Raw genomic sequence first — 25582 nt, 5'->3', positions numbered from 1 at the left:
GTAAGACTCCAAAGAAATAGTCTCATACTCTTGTCTTTAAAGTGTTCTAAGAATGTAAGCAGATTGTGGTCAGTGTACACAACCATCTCTGACATATTGTTCGTGACATACACATTAAAATGTTGTCAGGCCACTACCAAACTCAATAGTTCTTATTCAGTTGTGGAGTATTTCCTTTGGCGGTTGTTGATCTTCTTTGAAAAATAACCAACTGGCAGTTCAATCAATGGCAACTTTAAAAGGTTTTGAAAAATTTAGCATAGCTAAAACTGGTTTGGTGGTTAATATTGATTTCAAATGGTTGAATCCTTCCTGGCATTGTTCAGTCCACCGAAACTTCTTCAGCAAATCGGTTAACGGTGTCACTACACTGCTGAGGTTTGGAACAAACTCCCGATAGAATCCGCTGAGTCCTAAGAATCAAAACACCTCTTTCTTCGAGATTGGTCATAGAAATTTGTCGATGGCCTTTGTCGTTGCATTCCATGGGGTCAACCTTCCATGACCGATGTTATGTCCAAAGATCATCACCTCTGCTTTCATGAATTCTGTTTTATTTAAGTTTATCACAAGTTTTGCTTCTCGTTGTCATTCAAAAAGCTCTCCCAACCTATACCATGTGATCTTTCTAGGACTTACTAAAGATCACTTCATCGTCCAAATAGACTGCACAATTTGTTAACCCAGCCACATCTCTGTTCATGAGTCTTTGGAATGTGGCAGATGCATTCTTCATTCCAAAAGGGATCACTTTAAACTGATATTGCCCATTTGGGGTTACAAACGCAGAAATTTCTTTCACCAGCTCGATTAAAGGTATCTGCCAGTAACCACGCATTAAGTCCAACTTGGTGATGTAACTGGATTATCCGGCTTTCCCGATACAGTCCTCCAATCTAGGAATTGGATATGAGTCCAATTTTGTAACGGCATTGACCTTCCGATAATCCACACCGAATCCTTGAATCCCGTTCAGTTTGGAACTAAGACGAACAGCGAGCTCCACTCGCTCTGGCTGGTTCGATGATGTCTTCATTGAGCATCGTCTTCACCTCCATCGGGACCTATCTGGCTTTGAAAGTTGATAGGGGTGTTGTTTTATTAGAGCAGTATTTCCTACATCTACTTTATGTGCATTAGCATTAGTCCTCCCCATCTGATTCTTGCATATGAATGTGTAATGCAGTAACAAATCTTTCAACTGTGCTCTATGCTCCTGAGACAGATAGCTTATTAACATATCCCTCCTCAAGGACTTCATTTTTTAATGTACTTTGAGGCACATCAAAATCCACATCATCTGGATTTGATTCCTCACTCTGCAGGGCAGGAACTAACACCTGTTTCTCCAGTTCTTTCTCTCTAGTATAATACGCTTTCAACATGTTCACATGACATACTCGACAGCTTTTTCTTTCTATCTGACATCTTTACTGGATAGTTTACCTGATTCAACTTTTTCTCAATTTGATAGGGACCGCTAAACCTGGCTTTGAAGGGAGCTCCTATCATTGGTAACAGTACAAACACATTATTCCCTTGGGAAAATGTTCGCGTCTCAGAGCTTTAATCTGCCATCTGTTTAATTCCATACTGTGTCCTCTTTAGGTGCTGTTTAGCTAATTCTCCTACTCGATTTGATCTCTCCCTCACCTCTGATACATAATCTAAGTGTGAGATCTCCAATCTTGGTCCTGTCAAATTTTCTTTAATTAATTTAAATATTAACTCAAGTAAAGTAGATTTATTTGGGGCATCTCTAATGGCAAACAATATGAATGATATACCAATGGTAATCACTGGCCAGTAATAAATTTTCTATAATACCTGTAAATTAGATTTAGGACATACAGTCATAGTCATAGAGTCAGAGAGAATGTAACTAGACCCTTTGATCCAACCAGTCCACGCTGACTATGTTTCCAAAATAAACTTGTGTCACTTGCCTGTATTTGGGCCATGTCCCTTAAAGTTTAGAGTGGTGCTGGAAAAGAGGTCAGGCAACATCTGAGGAGTAGGAACGCTTCATCAAGAATGAGGCTGGGAGCCCAATAGTCTTATCTGTTTACCTAATGATTTTATAAACCTCTATAAAGTCACCTCTCAAATTCCTATGCTCCAGTAAAAAAAGTCTGAGCACATCCAGCCTAACTTTAAAAGTCGAACCCTCCATTCATGGCATCTTGGTAAATCTTTCCTCAAATCTTCCCATCCATTTATCTCACCACCCCGGAGGCTCTCAGCCTCATTCCTAATGAAGGGCTCCTGCCCAAAATGTCAATTATCCTATTCCTTGGATGCTGCCTGACCTGCTGTGCTTTTCCAGCACCACTCTAATCTTGACTCTGATCTCCAGCATCTGCAGTCCTCACTTTCGCCATATCCCTTCAAACCATTCCAACTCATGTACTTATCCAATTGTCTTTTAAACATTGTAATTGTACCTACATCCACTACTTCTTCTGGCAGTTCATTCCACACATGAACCACTCTCTGTGTAAAAAAGTTGCCGCTCTTGTCCTTGTAAAATATTTCCTTCTTTCACCTTGAAAATATGCCCCCAATTCTAGACTTCCCCAGCCTGGGGAAAAGATCATTGCTATTCATCTTATTTGTTTATGTAATTATTTTATAAACCTGTATAAAGTCACCTCTCAATTTCCTACGCTCCAGTGAAAAACGTCCTAGCCTATCCAGCTTAATTGTACAACTCGAACCCTTCGTTCATGGCAACATCTTGGTAAATCTTTCTTCAACCCTTTCCAATTTAATAATATCCTTCCTATAGGAAGGCAACTAGAACTGCACAGAATACCCCAGAAGAGGCCTCACAATGTCCTGTACAACCTCAACATGATACCCCAACTCCTATACTCAAAGGTCTAAGCAATGAAGGCAAGCATGCTAAATGCCTTCTTAACCACCTACCTGTGACACAAATTTTAAAGAGCTATGTACCTGAAACTCTAGGTCTCTCTATTCTACAAAACTATTTTAGGAATTTAAGCTTTTCTGTTATTGCCTCACTTCCCAGAGAAGAATATTAACTTCCCAAAGTGATAAGCTTTCCCAATAGCAGCCAAAACCCCACATGACATAATCTATTCTTATAATTATGTATGCACTGAAGCATCAGCATTTAATATAGTTCAGGATTGTATATTAATCTAAGTAAAAGGAAGTCATCCAAGTCCTGAAGCCAATGTCTATAAGAATATTTTTGTTCACTTCAAAACACATTATTTTAAACTCAAAACAGTAGTTTGATAAGCTTATCCTCAACAATGAACCATACGATTTCTTCGACATTCTTTGGTTACTGTTAGTTTACAATCTAGAAATCATTTCAGCTTATATTGAAATCCATGTTTTGTGTTTTGTTTGGTTGGGTCTATCAGTGGGCAACCAGCTTGTTTTATTGTTCCCTGATACCAGAGATTACTGTTCAATTATGTAAATTCTATGATAGTAGAAAGCTTCTTTCACAATGCAAGTGACTCTCAAACTGCGAATATGAAGTCAAAACATACAATATATCATGCCTTTAATTGCATTAATATCTGTTTTATTCTTCTGTTAAAAGCCACAGAAAATTCTAATATACCTTAAATGAAATAATGTTTGCTTGATCACGTAAAGAAACAATAGCCTTTGATCTACATGCTAATATCAGTGACTAAAGAATATTGTCAGAGAATTTCACTGCTTGATGGTTTGCAGTACACTCCTTTCACTTGCAGCTATTGTACTAAAAACATCAAAACTGATGAAAAATGTTCCTCTCTGTTTCAAATAATTGCAATAGTTCCGACACTGTTATTCTCATTTGTTCACAACTGGTTTGTTTATTCACCAGAATATGCCATAAGGATATTAGAAAGAATTCAGTTGACCTTACAACCATGATTTGATGACATCAAGATTTATGGCTTATGGAACCAATAGAAAATTAGCCAGCTCAAATTAAACTTGTTAATGCTGCAAAACAGAGAGTAGTGGTAATATTCAGAGTGAGAGGCTGTAAGAAAAATAGTGTCGAATGTAATTCCATAGGATTCTCTTACTGAGTATTCTGCTATTCATACTCTTCATAAATGATACAGTGGAAAGTATTTTGAATATGTTTCCTGATGGTTATGAAAGGCAGCAAATGTGATTTTGGGGGAAGAGAAATAATAGTTACATTTTCAAATGGAGGTTGATGCATGGAAACTAAACGTGTACAAGTTTGTGCTGTAACAAACATGTGTTGACATTTTTCACAAAGCCTACATTGAAGCATTATAGAGAAGTCTATTCTCAACACTTGAGGTTTCATATTTTTGAGTTAACATTAATGCAGCAATCAGCTTATTTGTGGTAGAAGTTTTCACACCAAACTAAATTTCTAGGATTTGGAGTGTTTGTCCAGGTTTTGCAACAGTCTGGATTTGTTTCCTATTGTCTCTGTTAGTTTCTGCATATCAGTCTCCTAGAATTTCCCTTCTTTTCCCATTCCTACACAATTATCTCTGGTATTCCACAAGGATCTGTTTTTCATTATACACTGTATCTCGACCATATAATCCAGAATCACATCAGTTTCCAATTGAATGTTAATAATACTCAATCTACCTTAGCACCATCTCTTTCTCACTGCACTATTTTTGAATTGGCAGACTGCGATTTTGGGAGACCAGCTATTACTAATGGCAATTTTGTCACAGGTTATGCCCAAGAGTCACATGAAAAAGAAGAGCAGGTGACTAGAGGATCATCAGAGGTTTAAGGTAGATAGCCTGTACATAGAAAGGATGCTCACTGCCTTCTAAGTGAAGATTGCTTTTGAGACAGATCATTCAGTATCAAATTTCAGAGCACTGTTGCACATGGCTTACTTTCTACAACTAGAAACCCATAAAGATGTTCACCATCTGCACTCACTGCATTCAACAGTGTCTTCAGGGCCAATGCAATAAAAAGAACCAATAATTTCAACATCATTCAATTAATTTCGACAGTCTTTTACACCCAAACCAACAATAAAAACATTACACCAACCAATAGCACTTGAAAAATTAAACCATTCACCCTGATTCTTGCTCTTACAGGCTATTCAATAAATGTTCTATGCTAGTGCTTCAACTTAGTACATCCTGGATAGGATAAGTAGACAGTCTTTTCCCTAGGGTGGGGGAGTCCTCGACTAGAAGGCATAGGTTTAGGTTGAGAGGGGAAAGATGTAAAAGGGACTTAAGGTGCAACATTTTCACGCAGAAGGTGGTGTGTGTATGGAATGAGCTGCCAGAGGAAGTGCTGGAGGCTGGTACAATTACAACATTTAGAAGACATCTGGATGAGTATATGAATAGGGAAGGTTTACAGAGATGTTGGCCAAGTGGTGGCAAATGGGATTAGATTAGGTTAGAATATCTGGTTGGCATGCATGAGTTGGACCAAAGGGTCTGTTTCCATGTTGTATAGCTCTTTGACTATATGACACTATGACACTATGGTGGCAGTGAGGTGAATGGCTGCAGACATCGTAGAGTATGCCTCAGATATTGTCCTGGATGCCCTCAACAGCTGTGGGCTATGATGGCTCTACTTTATTATCTCAGTCAGGGTTTGAGTGATCTGGAATGCCTGATTGATGGCGAGTGGCAGGGGCATGCGATGATTTCTAATGTTGGAGAGTGGTTCTGCTCCTCATGTTTCTTATGCAACTTGTACAGTGTTTCAACTCAGCCAGTCCATTAGTCTGCTGGAGAATGAATCACTGGACAACTGAGGCAATCTTCAACCACCTTTCATCTAAAGGGGCTTCAGCAATCATTTATGCTTCCAAAATATCACCTTGCTGTTCCATAGAAGATGATGGTAACATCATAGAAGCTGTTTGGGCTTCCCTTAAATCACTTTATTTTTTCCATATAAGTTGCTGTGCAGTCCTTCAGAGTTGTATATCATTATCTGGATGCTTCTTGACTGCAATCTTCTTCACCAGAAAATACATGAGGCTATGGGACACCAGAGCTTGCTGGATAGAATTGGCTGGCCTTCTTCATGCTGAAGAGAAACATCACAACATGAGAAAGCCATTCAGCCCTCAAGCCTGTTCTGCCATGAGACAATAGCTGATTGGTGACTGAACTCCATATACTCACCTTTGCCTCATACTTCTGATATCTTTGGGTTAACAAAAATCTATAAACCCATTTTTAACCTAAAAATTGGTCTTGTAAGAATTGTCATTTGATGCAGAAAGTTTCAAGCATCTACAAACCTTTATGTGATGAAACATTTTCTAGTTTTGTTCTGGAAAAATATGATACTAAACTTCTGATCAGGGCAAATAATTTATTTCGAACTGCCCAGTCTTGAAAAATTTGATCAGTTCAGTCCCCAATCTTCTAAGTTCATATCAATACAGCCTGAGTTTTCACAATCTGTCCTTGTAATTTAACGCCTGTATTTCAGGTATCCCTCCAGATAAACGTTTTCTTTTCCTCCAAGGTCAGTATCTTTTTCTGAAGGCAGGGTGCTCAAAACTGTTCACAGTAGTCCAGGTATGATCTGACCAGATATTTATGCACAATGATCTCCAACCCTTTCTATTCTAATCTTCAAGAATATAAAGACCAACATTCCAGTAGCTATTTTGGTTATTTTCTGTACTTTTAACAGAGTGGACAAAAATTTGAGCTCCAGTGGTGGGATGAGATTGTCTGCCCTTGACTTTAAAGCTGCATTTGACAAACTATGATATCCAGTTCTGAGGAAGGGTCACCAGACCTGAAACATTAACTCTGATTTCTCTGCACAGATGCTGCCAGACCCGCTAAGCTCTTTGGCAACTTCTGTTTTTGTTTTTGGTATCAAGAAGCCCAAACAAAACTTGAACCAACAATATTCAGGAATATAATCTCCATTGGCTGGAGTCATACCCAGTGCAAAAGACGACAGTTCAGTTTGTTGGGATCAATTATCTTAGTCCCCGGTCATTATTGCAGAATAATGTCCTAGGCCTGCCTCACCTTCAACTGTGTCATCAGTGACCTTCCCTCCATCACAAAGACCAAAAGGGGAGTTCATAGATAGTGTCAATGTGTTCAGCATCATTCACAAATCTTCAAATACTGAAGCAGTCCATGTCCATATGCAGCAAGACCTGAGTGACGTGCAGGTTTGAGCTGATAAGTGGCAAGTAACATTTTTGTCTAACAATGACCATCTTCATCAAGAGAGAAACTTACAATTTCCCTTTGAAATTCAATGTAAAGTCCCTCCGCCCCCCAAAATCCTGGGACTACTCCTGGATGTCTTAGGGCAAAAAGAGAAAAACAACCTTCTGATAGCACACAGGAGGGCATGGGGGACCTCATGTAAATACATTATTGCATTTATAAATACATGTTCATTCTTCATCATCAGCTGTGTGTATGTCACTTTATAATACAAGAATGAAGGTAGAGAAACTAGCCTCTTCAACAGCTCTAAACCCTCTTTAAATTATTATCTAACCCTGTCTGAACAGCAGCTATCAGTTCCATAGTGTCCATACTAGCATGAAACTTTGTCAGTATTAAATATGGGAGCATTGGATCTTGTGAAGTTTCCATATATTTGTAACCTTAACTAGTACGAAACAGCAGGAAAAGTCATGAAAGATCAAATCGTGAAGCTATACTTGCAATTGGAATTGAAGAAAGGATTTCTAGTCTTGAATTCAATAGAATTAAATTTATTGTCACATGTACAGAGGCACAGTGAAAAACTTTGTCTCGTGAGCATTACAGGTAGATCACATAATTAAGTAGCATTGATAGTAAATAATAGATAGACAGCGGCAAAAACAAAATACAGGTACAGGCGAATGTTAAGAGTTTGTAAGTCCATTCAGTATTATAACAACAATAGGGTAGAAGCTATTACAAAAACAGCTGGTTCATGTGTTTAGGCTTCTGTACCTTCTCCCCAATGATAGAGGTTGTAAAAAAACATTGCCAAGGTGGGATAGGTCTTCAAGAATGCTGGCAGCCTTTCCTTGTCAGCAGGCCTGGTAGGCGGATTCTATAGATGGGAGGTTTGCCGGACTGAATTCACCACTCTCTGTGACCGTCTCCAATCTCGAATGGTACAGTTGCCATACCAGGTAGTGGTACATCCAGAGTGCTCTCGACGACACACCTATAAAGGTTGGCAAGGGTATTCGCTGACATGCCAAACTTGCTCAGCTGCCTGAGGAAGAAGAGATGTTGTTGGGCCTTTGTAACCAGTGCATAAACATGAAGAGTCCAAGAAAGCTTGTTGTGGATGACCAATCTGAGGAGGTTAACACTATCCACCCGTTCTGCCTCTGTGCTATTAATGTGTAGGGAGGCATGAGTAACATCCCACCTCAAGTTAAAAATGTGTTTGTTGCTTTTGCTGGCATTGAGAACTAGGTTGTTCTCAGTGCACCATTTTTCCAGGTCTTCCACCTCCCATCTTAGTCTGTTTCCTCTCCATCTGAGATTGGACCGACTATCAGCGAACTTGTAAATGTCATTAGTCTGGTAGTTTTAGCAGGAACAGTCACTGAAAGGAGACTTAAACAGCACAGTTCCATTCAATAAGGCTCACAAAGAAATGCTGAACACCTCAGAGCAGCATCCATAAAACACTGAGATAATAACAAAGCCTATAGGAGATCTCTACATGGACTTTGCACAGCCTTGTCCTGATTCAGACATATTCTGCTGAAACCTTTTAATATATACTTAGAGGATCAACAGAAATCTTGAGACCCTCATCCCTCAACTCCAAACCCCCAATATCCAAGAAAGGTAGCATTGCATGGAGGATAATGGTGTGGACAATTTATGGTTCAAGTTGTGAAGTCAGCAGCTCCTGCACCTCGTGAAGGCAGTGAACCCTTGGAAAGTGATTGATTGTGATTTTGAAAGCAATAAGACTATAAAATGTAGGAGCAGAATTAGGCCACTTGGCCCCTCAATTCTGCTCTACCAATTGATCACACCTGATGCATTCTCAATGCATTTTGCTGCCTTCTCCTGTAACGTTCACCCCCTTGCTAACCAAGAACCTATCTATCTCTGTATTAAATACATTTAATGACTAGGCCTCCATAGCCTTTTGCAGCAATGAATTCCACAGATTAACTACCCTCTAGCTGAAGAAGTTCCTCCTCATCTCCTTTCTCAAGTGTTGTCCCTTGACTTTGACGCTGTGCAGTTGGGTTCCTATTGCTTCTACTAGTGGAAACATTAACTTCACTCTATCCAGGCTTCTCAGTATTCTATAACTTTCAATCAGATTCCCCCTTCATTCTTCCAAACTGCGTGGAGTGCAGAACCAGAGTGCTCAACTGCTCCTCATATGACAAGCCCTTCATCCTCGGGATCATTCTTGTAAGCCTCCTCTGGAACCCTTCTAAGGCCATCACATCCATCTTTAGAAACAGAGCCTAATACTGCTCACAGTATTCCACATGTGATCTGCAGCCTCAGCAGCTCTTTTATTCCAGCCTCTTGAAATCAATGCTAATATTACATTTGTCTTCCTCACTGCCAAATGAACCTGCACATTAACTAGGACTCTCAGGTCCCTTTGTGGTTCAGATTTCTGAAGCCATTCCTCATTTAGAAAATTGACTATGACTCTATTCTTCCTACCAAAGTGCATGACCTCAAAGTGAACTGTTACGGTCTGCATGACATTACTTGTGTATCACAGTCATTAATAGATTAATTTGTAATGTTGAACAATGTGGTCAAAACTGTGTGTGGCCAGGACTTTTAATTGACACAGCAGGTCAATGTATAAGGTCCACATACAGAATTATGTGAAAGCTGATGTCCTTTTTTCAGTACTGTCTATTTAATACAGTTACCATTTGAAAGGCCTCATTGCACAAAAGTTGAACTCACTCCCTTACAGAGGAAAATAAATCTTACTTTGCCCATTCTGTAGCAGCCATTTCTCATTGTGCATTTGCAATTTCAGTGGGAATGGAAGGTAACACAGGTAGAGCTTCATGCAGTGAGTCATAGATAACGCCTATCAATCTTGGTGACAACACCCCCATCCCAAACCTTCATGCTCCATCTGCCATGCCTCCCATTCCTCCAATTGGCTTTCATCTTCTCTCACATTCCCACTCAACCTGTTTATTAGACAGGTCATCTTCTCACTTTACATCTGACCCACAGGAACACAGCTTAGACACTGTCCTCCCATCAAAGTAGGGCAGTAGTGACTATCAATGACCCCTTTCCTACAATGCCATTTACCGTCCCATGTTTTGTCATCTCCCCCATCATATGTTCTGTTGTCCACCTCTTTCATCTCCTTGTTATCTCCAAAACGGAGGCCTGGAAGAACACGTGGTGAGCCAGAGCTGTAAGGTACTCGCTCTGTCTTTCATGTAGGGAATTGTCATTGTCTAATCTCTTTGCGCCACATGGGAAAATAGATAATTGCGTATAAATGAGCTGAGATTAGATGATAATAAAATGCAAATTCTTGCAAATAGGCTTCTCGCGGATTGTCACCTGACCATTGAAACCTTGGGTGGAAAATTGGACTTTCTTGACGTCTAGAATCTAATTTTTCTGTTCTCGCTAGATTTTCCCAAGTAATTGATCATTGAAGGGCTGGGAAAACTGTGCTTCTAGTCTCTTTCAGAGGTCATTTGCAACTTTGGGTTATTTACTTTTTCAAGTACCAGAAACAGTGATGCTTTTATGTATTGCACAGTTCTGGCATTAAATTACTAATAGCATGAATATATTTTTATGTTACTGGATAAAACATCACACTGTATTCTAAAATGTTCAGTAACTCCACATAAAGGAGAAGTTGAACAGAAGTTGAAGGGCCAACATAAAAGATATTATTTAACTCAGACTGAAGTAATTATAGGTCCTGCTCCTATTTTAAATTCTCAAATATTAAAATTGTCTGTGAGGTTTTGGAAGGAAAAAAGACACCCGGAACACAAAATAAGAAAGTTAAACTCTTTTGTCAGAGCAATTGTCTGTAATGTCAACATCAATAGTTTCAAAATGCTTTGCAGAGTCTGATATTGAGCCATCCAGACAAGAATTTATTCTTGCAAGCTCTGAGTTCGTGAGTTTAGGGCGGCACGGTGGCACAGTGGTTAGCACTGCTGCCTCACAGCGCCTGTAGACCCGAGTTCAATTCCCGACTCAGGCAACTGACTGTGTGGAGTTTGCACGTTCTCCCCGTGTCTGCGTGGGTTTCCTCCGGGTGCTCCGGTTTCCTCCCACAGTCACAAAGATGTGCGGGTCAGGTGAATTGGTCAAGCTAAATTGCCCGTAGTGTTAGGTAAGGGGTAATTGTAGGGGTATGGGTGGGTTGCGCTTCGGCGGGTCGGTGTGGGCTTGTTGGGCCGAAGGGCCTGTTTCCACACTGTAAGTCTAATCTAAATAATCTTTGCAGGGGTTGGCCAAATGACCTCAAAATACCTGGGTTAGAGTGGAGAAAAAGCATTTGGCTTCTCATTCAGGATTCCTGCTAGAAATATCAGTGCATAGTTGAGTGAAGTCTGTAACCCACAGTTAAAAGGCTTCCTAAACTTCCTATTATCTAGTTTCCAAAGATGTATCCCTACCTACAGAAGGAATACAATAAGAATATTGAAGGGACAAATCAAACTGAAACTTCAGATTAGTGATTCCTGCCCATCGGAATACATCTTGATCAGGAAATATCTTACAGCTTTTCTCACTGAGAGTAGATTGAAAGTCCATGCAAATGATAATAATGAAGAACAGCGGGATCAGTTCAGAGTAATCTTTCAGTAACCGTCAGCACTAAATGGTGAAATTTTACAAGGACATGAATAACACTGGCTATGATGAGATGCATGTCAGAAACAAGTGAGAAGTCCAATGAGGTCTATCTTGTCAGGAATAATCTACTGCAACTTTTGTGCATTTCCCGAGCAGCAAGGAGAGTTTCTCGCTAGCCTGTGGTGAGTTGCCAATTTAGAGAGATTATAGCTTGTTAAGCAACTTATTATTGGCACAACTCACCTCATTAATATTCAGTTTCCTGTCTTGTGCTGTATAAGCCAAATGTGAAGAGTTCTCAACATGGAAGTCAGAGGAAGTACCTGGAGAATTCAGCTCACTGCTTGCTCTATGTTGGATATGGGCATCAAAATCTCAAGCACACTCCATGGGCACTGAACTCAACATTCACAGGCATTGATGTCAAACATATGCTAGCCTCCAACAACCCTCATAGCTCATCTCTGATCCATTCACAATCTGCTTTTTCACTTCAGTGCTGCACTTTGAGATGCACTGGCAACTATCATTATAATGCTTCAATAATGACACTATATTTCAGTGATACACATCCAGCTCATGAAACCTCTGGGCTGTTTGCTTGCTGTCATAATGCTCACTACTCTGAGCCTACCCATGTATTCTCAGCATCCGTGCCTTGTCTTGTCATTTTGCACTTTATCCTCTCATCAAGAGATACTCAGCTTATCTTAATTCTGCCATGCCTTGCCTTTTAGTGCTGACACAAAACCAGGAAACTTGTCGTGGTTGTCAGCAGTGCTCAGTGAAATCAAAGGCTAATAGCATTCACCAAGGAGGTCCTAGCTCAAAAGGTCAAAGGCAGCCTGCGATATCAGTTCCAGGACTTGGGCATGGTCAGTCAGCCGTTGACACTGAGTCAAGTTCCTCTCCACAGAAGGGGCAGGGAATTAAGTGCCACCACCTATCTTGATTCTTTGTGCTGTAATGTGGGCCACTAATCCACTTCGAATGAGAAACAGGCAGATCTTGCAGGAGTTGAAAGTGGTGGCACAGCTGTTACATTTGATACAAATAGGTAAGTGTCCTGAATGAGTGCATAGGCAGTGCAAAGGGCATGCAAAGTTGGGCTGTTAAGGCTTAGGGTTGGTAAGAGCAAGGGAGAAATATGTTGCAGGTAGCAGTGAGAGAGAGGTCACACACGAGCCATGGTTGGAAATGGATCCCAGTATCAGGGATAATGTGAGACATCTGAGAGAAGATGGTGGCACTTATGGTGGTGGAATGAAGAAGGTCACTGACCTTCTTCCTACATGATTGTGCATTCCTCCAGATAGCTGAGACTGTGCTGACTTGGGTGACAATCTCGAATCAGGATGGCATATTCTAGTGACATGGTGTCCAGTACTACTCCTAAATGAAAAGGACATCTCACATTTGCACCATCCCATCCAGCATGTCCCTGCTTACACAATGGTTGCCAATTCCCCTTGTGTCAAAAGATGTGGTGTTGGAAGAGCACAGCTGGTCAGGTAGCATCCAGAGAGCAGGAGAGTCAACATTTAGAGCATTAACTCTTCACCAGGAATTCTTCATCACATTCCTGATGAAGAGCTTATTCTCAAAACATCGACTCTCCTGCTCCTTGGATACTGCCTGACAAGCTTTGCCTTTCTAGCACCACACTTTTTGACTTTGATCTCCAGCATCTGCAGTCCTCACTTTCATCAAGTTAATTTCCCTTGTGTGCCATGTCTGGGTAAATCTTAGGAACTGTGCAAAGCTGCTTCAGCCTGACAATGTTGGTCTGGGTGAACAATGAAAGGATGAAATGCTGGTCTTTCAGCAGATATCCATTGAGTGGCACATTGTTCCATTAATAGTGCATGGTAAGATGAAGGCTAGGATCACTTTTGTGAGATGCCATGGGTTAGTAAGTAATCAATGAGCTAGATTTTGCTGCTCCTTGGATGCTGCCTGAACTGCTGTGCTCTTCCAGCACCACTAATCCAGAACCTAGATTTGATAAGATACAACAAGAAATCTCACCAACCTTCATGGCCTCCAAGAAGTCTCCAAAAACTCTTCAAAAATGTGACACAATTTAGTCATAGAGTCATAGAGATGTACAGCATGAAACAGACCCTTTGGTCCACCCTATCTATACCAGCCAGATATCCTAGTCTAATTTAGTTCTGATTTGGAGATGCCGGTGTTGAACTGGGCTGTACAAAGGTAAAAATCAGACAACACCAGGTTATAGTCCAACAGGTTTAATTGGACGCACACTAGATATCGGAGTGACGCTCCTGATGAAGGAGCGTAGTTCGGAAAGCTAGCGTGCTTCCGATTAAACCTGTTGGACTATAACCTGGTGTTGTCTGATTTTTAATCTAGTTCTATTTGCCAGCACTTGGCCCATATCCCTGTCAGTCCTTCCTATTCGTATACCCATCCAAATGCCTTTTAAATGTAATTGTACCAGCCTCCATCACTCCCTCTGACAGCTCACTCCATACACAGACCATCCTCTGCATGAAAAAGTTGCCCTTAGATCCCTAAGATTTAATCCAAACTTTAAAAATGATAAGAGCACAATTATGTCCTTCCCTCCGATGGATGGAGACTACTATCTAATAAATTTATATATTGGAGTGCTTTTAAATTACTGGTACTGTTCAATGCTAGCATGGTAGTTTTGACAAAATTCAATGCAAAGCATCCCATTCATTTTATCCTTTAACATTTGACATGTTTGCAAAGATGAAAATATGATGCTTGATTTCTTTTTGCATCTACTTTTTAACTTGTATTTTCAGGTTCCAGTACTACTATTATGCACTAAAATAAAACAAAGGATTGCAATTGCCAGAGATCTGAAATAAAAACAGAAAGTGCAGGAGTAATTCAGTAATGGCAGCATATGTCGAGAGAAAAACAGAGTTAACCTTCTGGAGAAGGATCACTGGACATTAAATATTAACCGTTTTCTCTCCACAGAAGCTGCCAGACCTGCTGAATTGCTCTAGAACTTTCCAATTATGCACTGTTATGTATCTTGTTATGATTCTAAAAAAAATTCAAATTTGTCCAATTAAGTTGAATCCAGCAGAATGCAAATTTGGCATTCATGACTCTATTTGAAATAGAGGTTGATAGATTTTATTTGTTGGTAAATAAAGGAGTTAAGGAGCCATGTGTGAGCTGGATGGATTTAAGATGCAGATCAGCCATGATCTAACTGCATGGAAGAACAGGCCCAAGAGGCTGAATAAATGTGTCCTGTTTTTGACTCTCTATATTTACTTTGTTGCTGCTGCACTCTCACTTTTACAATTCTTTTTCAAATATCGCTTTTCTTACTACATCTCTCTATCTCTGTATCTTTTCTGTACTTTTGATTTTCCCACACTTTCATTAAATTCCATACATTCATCTACATCAAGAACACTATCATATTGGTGAGATTGTCCAAAGTCTTCAATTTACAAAGGGATGTCATCGTTTAAGTGTCAAATAATGGAAACTCCTCCACTCAATGGCAAGACAAAGCAATTCTATCAGCATAGAGATTTAAGGTCAGCACAAAACATATTAAGGCCACAGAGAGAATTGATTTAAGGTTCAAAAGACTGGTAGAATGGTGACTGAGTCTATGAAACACTATTCTAGCTTAGTGCAGTCATCATATAGTGTAGTATTCAGACTTGTTCTATTATTGCAGACTTTAGAGATTCCTGCAAGTTTAGATGTCACCATTGAAAAATTTCCTGCCTCTTTAAAATCTGGAAATTAAACTAAAATAGAATTAAATTAAAAGAGAAGTGAGATGGAGTAAAGACAAAGGAAAGATACAAGCAGTGGAATTGACAATACAGTGAATTTCTGCTGTTGTCTATTTACCAGTTAAGAAAAAACATACCACTATTTGCACTGAGATCTAACTTCTCCTCGGAGAAAACATTGCATATTTTGCACTAAGGTTATTGCACAGTTAGTCAATCACTTTTTTTGTCAGCCATTTGGCAGAGAATTTGATTACACTGTCAATTCAAAGAAGCACTTTGTGAGTAATTGCCTCTGGTTGGTGAGACAAGGAACAGATAATACAATGCACTGTATTGTAAATCATTCAGGTAAATTTCAAAATGGGACAAAATTATCAGGTGAAATGAAAGCATAACTGCTGAAAAGTATATATTTGAACATTGTTAATATCAAGAAAAATAAATGAACAGAGAATACAAAGTATTCATTGCTGCAGGACTTGAGCAGGATTTTAATACCAAAAATAAAATGTAGAACAAGGTCACACTGTAGTCTATCTCTGTTAATGGACATGCTGTTAATTGGAACATTGATTCGAAGGAAACATTTGCTGATTTATTCCCCATGCAGAAGACTGCTGGTTCATTAGGCGAGGGTTTCTTCTAGAGAGGAATGATTGTTAAAGGAAAAGAATAGCACAGAGGCAGTACTATCAATATAAAGTACACTTCCCATCCCCCACTGTTACATTGAGTCATCCTCCAATGCTTTGACCAAATAGATATTATTCATGTGAGAATCTAGTGGTCACTTTAACTCACTGCTGTAAATTCACTTCTAAACCCTGGGTAAATCCATGCAGCAGTTAAAGAATTCAGAAGAAATGGAAGCTGCTAACATGGTTGGCTTCATTTATCCCAAAAGCTTTAAATGTAAAGTGGAAAGTGCAAGATGAATCACAATGATAATGTAGGTAAAGGACTGCTGGGATAAAACCAGAACAAAGCTAGTGAAATTAGCACATTTCCAAATATAGATTCATATCATTGCTCTTATTCAAGTTTCTCTCTGCCACAAGGAGTCTGTTCACTTTCCAGAAATAGACTGGTTATTATGGCTGAGATATTCCCTTGTGCAATGCTGAGCACACCAGAGATAATGTGACCCAATTCCTCGATTTAAAGCTCGGAATGAAAAGATATATAATATACTAAAAAATAAATCTTACAGAAAGATAAGGAGTAACGTAGTCACTTGCACTTCGTAACAATATACATTGTTACCAATTAAAAACTAATATAGTTTAGTAAGGTATGTTAAGTACAATGAGTAGATTTCTTTTTGAAAATTAGGAAATGATAGTCCAGAATAATGCTTGAAGTAAAGGAATCTCTTTTTGCCTCCTGGTTAATTCTTACTTTGGGTACAAGCTCGTTTTCGGGTAAGTATATTTTTTTAGGGACAGGTAACCACCTGGTTAGAGTCATAGAGATGCACAGCATGGAAACAGACCCTTCGGTCCAACCCATCCATGCCAACCAGATATCCCAACCCAATCTAGTCCCACCTGCCAGCACCTGACCCATATCCCTCCAAACCCTTCCTATTCATATACCCCTCCAAATGCCTCTTAAATGTTGCAATTGTACCAGCCTCCACCACTTCCTCTGGCAGCTCATTCCATAAACATACCACCCTCTGTGTGAAAAAGTTGCCCCTTAGGTCTCTTTTATATCTTTCCCCTCTCACCCTAAACCTATGCCCTCTGGTTCTGGACTCCCCAACCCCAGGGAAAAGACTTCGTCTATTTATCATATCCATGCCCCTCATCATTTTGTAACCCTCTATCAGGTCACCCCTCAGACTCCTACGCTCCAGGGAAAACAGCCCCAGCATGTTCAGCCTCTCCCTATAGCTCAAATCCTCCAACTCTGGCAACATCCTTGTAAATCTTTTCTGAACCCTTTCAAGTTTCACAATATCTTTCCGATAGGGAGGAGACCAGAATTGCATGCAATATTCCAACAGAAGCCTAACCAATGTCCTGTACAGCTGTAACATGACCTCCCAACTCCTGTATTCAATACTCTCGCCAATAAAGGAAAGCATACCAAACGCCTTTTTCACTATCCTATCTACCTGCGACTCGACTTTCAAGGAGCTGTGAACCTGCACTACAAGGTCTCTTTGTTCAGCAACACTCCCTAGGACCTTATCATTCAGTGTAAAAGTCCTGCTAAGATTTGCTTTCCCAAAATGCAGCACCTCGCATTTATCTGAATTAAACTCCATCTGCCAATTCTCAGCCATTGGCCCATCTGGTCCAGATCCTGTTGTAATCTGAGGTAACTCTCTTCGCTGTCCACTACACCTCCAATTTTGGTGTCATATGCAAACTTCCTTAATGTACCTTTTATGCTCGCATCCAAATCATTTATGTAAATGACAAAAAGTAAAGGACCCAGCACCAACCCTTGTGGCACTCCACTGGTCACAGACCTCCAGTCTGTAAAATAACCCTCCACCACCACCCTCTGTCTTCTACCTTTGATCCAGTTCTGTATCCAAATGGCAAGTTCTCCCTGTATTCCGTGAGATCTAACCTTGCTAATCAGTCTCCCATGGGGAACCTTGTCGAACGCCTTACTGAAGTCCACTTTGATCACATCTGCCACTCTGCACTCATCAATCTTCTTTGTTACTTCCTCAAAAAACTCAATCAAGTTTGTGAGATATGATTTCCCACACACAAAGCCATGTTGACTATCCATAATCAGTCCTTGCCTTTCCAAATACATGTACATCCTATCCCTCAGGATTCCCTCCAACAACTTACCCACCAACGAGGTGAGGCTCACTGGTCTATAGTTCCCTGGCTTGTCCTTACCAACCTTCTTAAACAGTGGCACCACGTTAGCCAACCTCCACCCTTCCGGCACCTCACCTGTGAGTATCAGTGATACAAATATCTCAGCAACAGGCCCAGCAATCGCTTCTCTAGCTTCCCACAGAGTTCTAGGGTACACCTGATCAGGTCCTGGGGATTTATCTATCTTTAGGAGAAAGTGAGGACTGCAGATGCTGGAGATCAGAGCTGAAAAATGTGTTGCTGGAAAAGCGCAGCAGGTCAGGCAGCATCCAAGGAGCAGGAGAATCAACGTTTCGGGCATAAGCATTCCTGAAGAAGGGCTTATGCCCGAAACATCGATTCTCCTGCTCCTTGGATACTGCCTGACCTGCTGCGCTTTTCCAGCAATGCATTTTTCAGATTTATCTACCTTTACCCATTTCAAAACATCCAGCACTTCTTCCTCTGTAATATGAACATTTTGCAAGATGTCACCATCTATTTCCCTACAGTCTATATCTTCCATATCCTTTTCCACAGTAAATACTGATACGAAATATTCATTTAGTATCTCCCCCATTTTCTGCGGCTCAACACAAAGGCTGCCTTGCTGATCTTTGAGGGACCCTATTCTCTCCCTAGTTACCCTTTTGTCCGTAATGTATTGTTGAAACTCTTTGGATTCTCCTTAACTCTATTTGCCAAAGCTATCTTATGTCCCCTTTTTGCCCTTCTGATTTCCCTCTTGAGTATACTCCTACTGCCTTTATACTCTTCTAAGGATTCATTCAATCTATCCTGTCTATACCTTATATATGCTTCCATCTTTTTCTTAACCAAATCCTTAATTTCTTTAGTCATTTGGCATTTCTACACCTACCAGCCTTTCCTTTCACCCTGACAGGAAGAAACTTTCTCTGGATTCTCATTACCTCATTTCTGAAGGCTTCCCTTTTCCAGCCGTCCTTTTACCTGCAAACATCTGCCACCAATCAGCTTTCAAAAGTTCTTGCCTAATACTGTCAAAATTGGCCTTTCTCCAATTTAGAACTTCAACTTTTAGATCTGTTCTATCCTTTTCCATCATTATTTTGAAACTAATAGAATTGTGGTCGCTGGCCCCAAAATGCTCCCTCACTGACTGCTGTGTTGCCTTTTTTCCCAAGAGCAGGTCAAGTCTTGCACCTTGTCTAGTAGGTACATCCACACACTGAATCAGAAAACTGTCTTGTATACACTTAACAAATTCCTCTCCATCTAAACCCTTCACACTATGGCAGTCCCAGTCTATGTTTAGAAAGTTAAAGTCCCTTACCATAACCACACCATTATTCTTACAGGTAGCTGAGATCTCCTCACAAGTTTGTTCCTCAATTTCCCTCTGACTATTAGGGGGGTCTATAATACAATCCCAATAAGGTTATTGTCCCTTTCTTATTTTTCAGTTCCACCCAAATAACTTCCTTAGATGCATTTCCGGGAATATCCCACGTCAGAACAGCTGCAATGCTATCCCTTATCAAAAATGCCACTCCCCCCCCTCCTCCCCCCACCTTGCCTCCCTTTCAATCTTTCCTGTAGCATTTGTATCCTGGAACATTAAGCTGCCAGTTCTGCCCAGCATCAATGAAAGTTTATTATCCACAAATTGTAATCTCTGCAGCCAACATAACCTTCCCTCTACAATCAACATCAAACCATTAGATCATCTTTGTATTGTGGGGAGCATGGTTGATCTGGACTTTAAAGCTATTCTTAGTAATAGTGATAATGAAGCTGCCTGATTACTGCAAAAACCTACCTGGTTTACTAATGTTCTTTATAGAAACAACTTTGGTGTTATTACCTGGTTTCGATCTGCATATGACTCCAAATCAATGTGTTTGGCATCAATGCATTTGACTGTAACCTGCAGTCCGAAATGCCTGACAAGTTACATTGTTGACCAAACTGCTACAGAAATGTCAAATAATATGCAGAATAAACCACCTAGCATTGACCTAGTCACAGGATATGACACAGACATTTTCAGTCCAATCTATAGAAACAAGATCCCTCAACAACATCTGAAGACTTGTGGAAAGGTTTGGAAACCTGTCTCACCCAGATTATTCAAGCAATGATCTGATATGGTCATCATCTCTGAATTGTACCTTACAGACAACGTCCAAGACTCCTCCATCACCATTCCTGGCCATGTCTTGTCCCATCAGCAGAATAGACTAACCCAGAGGAGTTATAATCATACCATTAAATTGGGAGCAGGAGAGCATGGAAAACTTCAATAATGACTCCAGACTCCACGACGTCTCACAGAATTAGGTCAAACTATGGCCAATGCTTGAACCTTGCTTGGAAGAAGCTAGTCATATCCTCATGGACATATCTGCCAGACTGAGCTTGTGGAATGTGGGGAGAGCGACACAAGGGAAAACCTGACTCCTTATCCTCATCAATGTGCCTTCCATAGATGCATCTTTTCCTGAAAATATTAGTAGGAGTGACAACCTCTCAATCCTTGTAGAGATAAAGTCCTAACTTTACTATAAGGCTGCCTTGCATTATGTTGTTTGACTCTGCCATGTCATAAATATGATAAATTCAGAACATGTCTAGCAGCTATTGACCACCAGCATCTGCAAAAGTTTAATCAACCAATCGCATCGCAAAACATTTCCCTCATTTCCTCCACCATTTCTATTACATCAAGGAACAACCTTGTGTTTAATGAGCAATGTTGAACAGCACGCCAGGAGGAACAGCAGCAGGCAAAACTATAAATGAGGTACTAATCCGGTGAAGATGAAACATAAGATGAAAGGCATCTTAGATAGTAAAAATACATGTGCTGCACAACCAATGGATCAGCTTAAAGCTCTGACTTCCCACATCGAATCATGAACAATTTTGAATACTGACAGCCAATGGGAGCAGAATTGCTAATGAACATTCCCATCATGAGTGATAGCAGAGTTAATTTTGTGTGTGCTAGAGTTGAGGCTGATGTGTTTGCAAACATCTTAACAATAGTTAGCATGATGTGTAGCCAGTGACATTTTTCCTAGCCTTTTTACTGGAATAAATTTTTGTCTCTAGAATAACTTTCATAAGTCACCAATATGTTACTGGGAAATATTCCATCCAACTTTTTAAACATTGTCTAAATATTATTATTATTATTATTATTATTATTCGTTTGATTATTAGAGGGTCACGTTTTGAATTTTCAATTTCTGATTCATTTTTAAATCATTCTGATACGTTTATTTCAATCCCTATTTCTTTCATAACTTTACATACACTATTTTCTTGCTACCGTCCCTGTCATTCTATGGCTGTAATATATTATTATGATACACTCCTGATATTTCATCCTGTTTAGAGTACTCGCTAAGTTTCTTATGGATTGAATAATGTCCAGTGAACTTCACTTTTAATGGTTCCCAAGAGATAGATAACAGAGCTTGTTTCCAGAAACAGAGTTCTAACTTTGGGCCTTTTATCTGTTCTGTTTTTCTTCATTTGAGTATTTTTCAATTGTTGGTGTTTTCCAAATACCAGTGTGACCTGCCATTTGAATTTTGTGAGCAAACCATAAAATTTTGTTATGACATACTCAATGGAACTACCACCAGATGCATTATTCCTCATTCTTTATTGGCTGCCATTGAAGTAGTCTGTGTTTCCTCATGAACACTTTGCCTTTTAATTAATAACATTCAGGTATTAATTCTAATCCAACTCCTGAGTAGATTGCTTGACACGATTGTCTCAACTCAGGACCTACCTATTCTGTTTCTATTAATGAAGATGGGCTAAATAGGTCAGCCTCATTCTCTTTGCCTTCATTGTTTTTTGTGAACTTTTTGAAAGTATAGTCAGATAACCAAATTGCCAGTCATCTCCATTTTGCATGGACACCTCCTCTTCCTTTCTACTTTTGTGAGTCTGAGATCTAGTTACAACACAGTCAAGAAACAATCCAGGATGTTCCTCCTACAACATCTCAGTTTCCTTTACTTCCCCTGAGTTTTCCAAAACCCATTGTGAAACCAATATTTTTGAACTAACCAAGTCATCCCTAACAATAAAATCAAAAAAAATCCTGTTATTGGGATTTATTGTGTAACTCCAACTCTATTTACCAATCACTTTTTATTTCAATTCTATAATTGGGATCTCCATATGTACCTCAAATTAATATTTTCTCCCTTAACCCCTCTGAAAGACAATAATATCATCAGCCAGCTTCAGCAACTGCATTGCTCCCTTTTTTTAGTATCTGTTTGGTTTATCTCCTTGAGTAGAAGATTAAAGAAGTACCTTTTCCTTTGAAAATAATATATTCAGAATCTTGAATGTTCTGATTCTATTTTATCAATAATTGAGGAAGAATTTTCTTCGCTGTCCTAAGCTATCTCTTCTTTTCTTTTAGATTCTATTTGTATCACTTCAATTCCTTTTCTGGCAAACCAGTTTCTGAAAATGCCTCAGATTTTCATCATAGAATCTCTACAGTGTGGAAACAGATCATTTGGCCCAACCGACCCGCCAAAGAATATCCCATCCAGACCTATTCCCTTACCCAATCACTCTACATTTCCCCTGACTGATGCATCTAACCTAAACATCCCTGAACACTATGGGCAATTTAGGATGGCCAGTTCACCTAATCTGCACATCTTTGGGCTGTGAGAGGAAGCCAGATCACCCAGAGAAACCTATGCAGGCAAAGGGAGAATGTGCAAACATCCACAAGAATCTGCCCCTTTCTACTACTGCAATTAGTCTCCCACTTAAGTTCCAGCAAATGGCTTCTAAATGTCTAGCCTTATTACAATGGAAACATATTCTTTTTCAGTATATCACTTTGAGATTCTTGCTTTCTTCCTTCATTATTTTGGGTATCCTTCTGCCTGTTTCCTAAAACTATTTCACTTTCCATCCCCTGTGCTGATGTGATGCCACATCTATAGACCATATGTCCCAAAAACTGAATGATTACATCAAACAGCATGTCCTTTCACCTGTTCACAACAAGCAAGATATTGTCCATATCCCATCAATATATGCTTGCAAAACTCTCAACACAATGTACAACATTAGAAGTGATTGTGCAATTGAACAATATTTACTGGTAATCCAGAGTGTGCAAAGAATTACACTCACAACCAATTCAGGATTGTCTGTCAGGACTTGCAATGTTCCATGCTTGCACATACATATACATTAATAAATAGGGACCTGTCCTTTGCAGACAGAAGAAACATGTAAATGCACTGTGTCTGTTACAATTCAACAAACAGGTAATAGCATTTTGCTGGTTCACTTCCAAAGGAAATGTCCTGAACAACCAGTGTCAACTTGCCTTGGTTTAAAATGTAAACAGAGACTGGCAATTAACTGTCAGTCATCATCATTTGACATTTTTTCCATGGAAATACTTCTACCAATTAGAGTGCACTTGTCATCAAATCAGCACTCATCTTTTATGTAGTATCTATGTTAATTTTCACCTTGAATTACTACACTTGCAAGTTATTCTAATGATTGCAAAACAAAAAGCTTTCACAAAATGAGTCTTTTTGTAGCAATGTATTGTAAACTTTCTTCCTAAGGTACAGTTTCTTTCCTGCCCTATATAGTTGTAGCAAGACTTTTCAACTTTCATGCACAATCAAACTACATATTTCCTGGTTGGGTCCAGTCACCAATAGACAAAAGTGGGATTTTTATCTCCTCTAGCTCACAAATGCTAAATAGTTAGCATCCTCCTCATGGCCAAGTAGAGATCAACTAACTCAACACTGGTGGATCCAACATGTGACCTTTCTGAAGTATATATAGCAGGATGACACTTCATGGTACAGTTCTATCCCAACATTGCAGAATCCATTCGCCTCACATAATCCATTTCTTTGTGTAAAAGTTACTCTGCTTATTCTCACAGGCTATGCAGCATCACCATGCAGTTCATGAAGTATCATACATTGCCAAGGACATCACTGATCACCGCGCCTTTGGTTACATTTGTGGCAAAGAAGGGAATCACCGCTTCGTGGCAATAAAGACATCCCAAGCAGTGAGTGTGAATTTTTTTAAAAAAATATTTTCTCAGCGTCATATTAACATAGCTGTAGAATAAACACCATCTAAAATAAATAGAAGCATTGCATTTAACAGTTAATAACATGTGGTTGTTGACTTTTTTTAACCATACTCTAACTGATGCAGACCTAGATATGTTCATGTAACAACCTCTAGTGCTAAGTAAACCTGTACTGTATACATCATACAATCTTTACTCTTATTTTGATGTTAGGCTGAACCTGTAATTCTTGACCTACGTGATCTCTTTCAACTCATTTATGAACTGAAACTTCGAGAGGAGAAGGAGAAAATGGCACAAAAGGACAAACAATGTGAGCAAGCAGTCTATCAGGTAAAAATATCCACATCCTTCAATAGTGTGAAGATGAAGAACTGAACTGACAACATTCCGTCTACTAACTATTTCTTGCAATGAATCACGGAAAACAAATTAAAAATCTTTGTTTATAAAATAGTTACTTTCATTAATTGTACTTCTTTAGAAGAAACATAACTCTCTGGTAATTATCTATATGATAGCTATATTTATTTTTATTTATACCATCAATTTAATATTTTAATTACAGGTTTGTTCTAATCATTTAGCAGTTTGTGCTCTTGGTCTGTCAGAGCAGTAATGTGGTATTGTTAGCCTGGCAAGGAGGTTTTGATAATTTCAGTTTCTTATGTATATTCTGGAAGTTCACATTGATTTCCAGGACACTTTACAGATGGGTGAAGTATTCCATGAATTTTTATTTTGCACTTTTTAGGCAGTACTGCATTTCTGCATGAAATGATTTTTGTGAGACGGGAAAAATGAGTTCAGTGGTATTGCTGCAACATAAATAACATTAATATTTCTCAGATGTACAAACACCACTGGGATGGTTTGTCAAATTCTGTAAAGTAACAAAATCTTACGGATCATTTTTCTAAGTAAGGAAGTTATCACCTTTTTATCTCTTCAATTTATTTTTTCAAATATAATTCCTGAGCTCAACAAACCAGAAAAGTTTAATACTCAACAAAAGCAACTACTATTGTGAGCACAAATAACTTCTAATGCCACAGAAACAGAAAATGCAACTCTATATGC

At 39.4% G+C, this 25582-nt stretch overlaps 1 protein-coding gene across 1 annotated transcript in view; it reads left to right on the top strand.

Moving 5' to 3' along the window:
* The window catches only part of dab1a (DAB adaptor protein 1a), a 360206-nt gene that overhangs the window by 196061 nt on the left and 138563 nt on the right, over nt 1-25582 (top strand). The window contains exons 5-6 of the mRNA XM_060829579.1: nt 24344-24475; nt 24716-24835. Of these exons, the coding sequence (XP_060685562.1) occupies nt 24344-24475; nt 24716-24835 (252 nt within the window). The remainder of the gene's footprint in view (nt 1-24343; nt 24476-24715; nt 24836-25582) is intronic.

This window comes from Hemiscyllium ocellatum, chromosome 9 (assembly GCF_020745735.1).
Source record: "Hemiscyllium ocellatum isolate sHemOce1 chromosome 9, sHemOce1.pat.X.cur, whole genome shotgun sequence".
In the NCBI taxonomy this organism is placed as follows: domain Eukaryota; kingdom Metazoa; phylum Chordata; class Chondrichthyes; order Orectolobiformes; family Hemiscylliidae; genus Hemiscyllium; species Hemiscyllium ocellatum.
The sequence above is the reverse complement of the archived record's forward strand: the minus strand, read 5'-3'. Positions and strand labels throughout refer to the sequence as shown.